The sequence below is a fragment of the Patagioenas fasciata genome, chromosome 30 (assembly GCF_037038585.1).
Source record: "Patagioenas fasciata isolate bPatFas1 chromosome 30, bPatFas1.hap1, whole genome shotgun sequence".
NCBI classification, from domain to species: domain Eukaryota; kingdom Metazoa; phylum Chordata; class Aves; order Columbiformes; family Columbidae; genus Patagioenas; species Patagioenas fasciata.
In genome coordinates, this window is record NC_092549.1 from 3,210,126 (window position 1) to 3,213,032 (window position 2,907).

Sequence of the window (2,907 nt, forward strand, 5' to 3'; positions counted from 1 at the left end):
GCACCCCGACGTGCCTGGAATTGGGGTGCAGTCGCGGGATCCCCATGCCCCCAGGTGCCCATGGGGGTCCAGGCGCTCCCGGGTCATGCAGGAAACTCAGGTCCCAGCTTTGGCGATGCCACCCAGACCCCGGGGGTCCCCACGGCCACCCGGTCCTGTCCCGTGTGCCTCCGTGTCCCCCGTGTCCCCTGTGTCCCCTCAATCCCGCTCCATCTAACGCCGGGCTCAGCGCTGCCCGCCGGGGGCCGCCCGGCCACGCCCACAAACCCAAGACCACGCCCACACAGCCCAGCGCCCCGACCACGCCTACAAAGGCTACAGACCACGCCCATATCCCGTGGCCACGCCCACACCACCCAACCCACACCTGCCTCTTCTGCTGCCGCGGCCCCGCCCACACCATCAGACCCCGCCCACAACCCGTACTTGGCCCCGCCCCCCGTGCCGGGGTTCCCGCGTCCCCGCGGTGTCACCAGGACTCCATGGTGTGTCCCTGCCCCCCGCCGCCGTGTCCCCTCCCCTCCTGGCCCTGGGGTCCCCCCCAAGCCCCACAGACACACCAGGGACATGCGAGGTGGTGGCAGCGGCTCTGATGATCCCGTCCCCCCCAGCCCCGCCTGGGGAAACTGAGGCACGGGGGACACACGGAGGGGACACCTGGGGACAATCACCGGCCACCTCCCTTCTCCTGTGCCTGCTGCTTGGTGGGGTCCAGCCGGATGAAGAGACCTGGAGAAGGTGGAGGACGGGCTGGGTGTGACCCCCCCACACGACCTGTCCCTCTGGTGGGGTGTCCCCAGGGGTGTCCCCGTCCTCACCGGTGGCCCGGGCATGCAGTGTGTCACCATCGGCGGCGCGGACGTGGCAGGACAGGAACACCTTGCGTCCCTCCATCCGCTCGATGCGGCCGTCCAGCAGCAGCACAGACCCCAGCGGGACAGGGCTGTGGGGACACGGCCACTCAAGTGGCGGCTGTGTCCCCCCCAGCCCTGGGGACACCCCTCCATCCCTGGGGACACTCACGCCAGGTAGTCAATGTTAAGGTTGGCCGTCATCACCGCTCCAACCACCCTCAGCACGCAGACCCCCATGGTGCTGTCGATCATGGTGGCGATGGCACCGCCATGGGTCATCCTGGGTGGGGGGGACACCGTCAGCGCCAGCGCAGAGGGGACACAGAGGTGACAGTGACAGTGACACTCACCCGGGGGGTCCCTCCAGGTAGGGGCCAGTTTGGCACAGGCAGAGGATGCGGCGCTCGGAGGCGTTGAGGAACATGGCAATCTCAAAGCCGGCGCCAGGGTCGTCGATGGCGTGGGGGAAGAGCCGTGTGTCCCCAAGCGTGTCCCCTGGTGTCCCCTCTGCGGGGCGGTGGCGGTGCCGGTAGGACGGCAGCCGTGCCCAGGTGCCGGTGGCCGCCATGGCGAGCAGGCGCTGGTGGTGCTGCCGCATGGCCGCGCTCCAGCTGCCATTGGGCTGGGACAGGTCCTGGGGGGGCTCCGGCGCCACGGGGGGGACACGGGGACAGCACCGGGCGGGGGGATGCGGCCACCCCCCCATGACCAGTGCCCGGCTCAGGGCCCGGCTGCCACCCCACATGGTGGTGATGTTGGTTGGTGAGGTCAGTGATGATGTCACGCCCGGTCGGTGAGGTCACAGGTGATGTTGGTGAGGTCAGTGATGATGTCACGCCCGGTCGGTGAGGTCACAAGTGATGTTGGTGAGGTCAGTGATGATGTCACGCCCGGTCGGTGAGGTCACAGGTGATGTTGGTGATGTCAGTGATGATGTCACGCTCAGTCGGTGATGTCACACCAGGTCACTGCAGGGCAGTGATGATGTCACACGTTGGGCCCACCGGTGACGTCACGCCATCGGGGGGGGTGGGGGTGGGGGAATCACTGTGACGTCACTCCCAGCCAAGGGTGGGGCAGTGACGCCCCTCCCGGTGGCCCCACCCTCCTGTGGAGGTCAGAGGTCACCCCACCCCTGCTGCCCCCCTCCCAGTGACCCCTGGCCCCCCCGCGGGTACCCCCCGTTCCCACGGCGCCGCGCAGGGTCCGGGACACGGTGACCGAGAGACTGAGCGGGAGGGCGGCCACGCCCACCGCGCCACCGGGGCGTGGCCTGAGCGAGGCCACGCCCACCGGGTCACGGGGCCTGAGGGGTGGCCTCTCCCATTCGCCACCAGGGGCGGGGCCTCCGGGGCTCCCCGAGCAGCTCCGTCCCGCCCCCTGGGACCCTATAGACCCCATAGGGCCCCACACAGCCCCTATGGATCCCTGTGGATCCTTGCGGACTGTATAGACCCCTACGGACCCCCATAGGTGCCTATACAGCCCCGTCCAGCTCCTGCAGAACCCCCACACAGCCCCTGTACACCCCTATAGAACCCCACACAGCCCCTATACACCCCTATGTACCCCATACTGCCCCTATGCACCCCCGTATACCCCACACAGAGCCCCTATACACTGCCACACAGCCTCTATACACCCCTATATACCCCCTACACGGCCCCTATGCAGCTCTCTATGGCACTACAGCCACCCTGTACATACCCATACAGCACTCTGCAGGCCCCGCAGACGCCTATACGAGCCTATACAGCCCCCTGCAGGCCGTACGCAGCCACAGCACCTATATGCCAACGTACACCCCTGTATGGGCCCCAGAGACTCCCCATACAGCCCTGCGCAGCCCCTATAAATCCCGATACAGCCCCTATGGACCCCCACACATCACCTTTAGGTTACTATACAACCCCATATATCCCTGTGCAGCCCCTCTGGACCCCCATCCAGCCCCTATAATCTCCCACACATCCCCTATGGAACCCGGAACAGCCCCTTTAGCTTCCTATGGGGAACCTTAGGGTGACAGGGACCTTGGGGTGACGGGGCCATG

The 2,907-nt window shown here is 67.2% G+C and overlaps 1 protein-coding gene across 2 annotated transcripts; it reads right to left on the minus strand.

Moving 5' to 3' along the window:
- Positions 1-575: 575 nt before the first annotated feature.
- Positions 576-2,602, minus strand: LOC136112795 (acyl-coenzyme A thioesterase THEM4-like). 2 transcript variants are annotated; one of them, XM_065857676.2, is made up of 5 exons: positions 2,562-2,602; positions 1,205-1,822; positions 1,024-1,134; positions 819-943; positions 576-729 (listed from the first exon to the last, which is right to left on the minus strand). In XM_065857676.2, the coding sequence occupies exons 2-5, from the start codon at positions 1,597-1,599 to the stop codon at positions 668-670; spliced, it is 693 nt and encodes a 230-aa protein (XP_065713748.1). In that variant the 5' UTR covers positions 1,600-1,822; positions 2,562-2,602; the 3' UTR covers positions 576-667. The 2 variants fall into 2 exon arrangements, with proteins under 2 accessions (XP_065713748.1, XP_065713747.1); XM_065857675.2 differs by lacking the exon at positions 2,562-2,602 and adding an exon at positions 2,033-2,122.
- Positions 2,603-2,907: the final 305 nt, after the last annotated feature.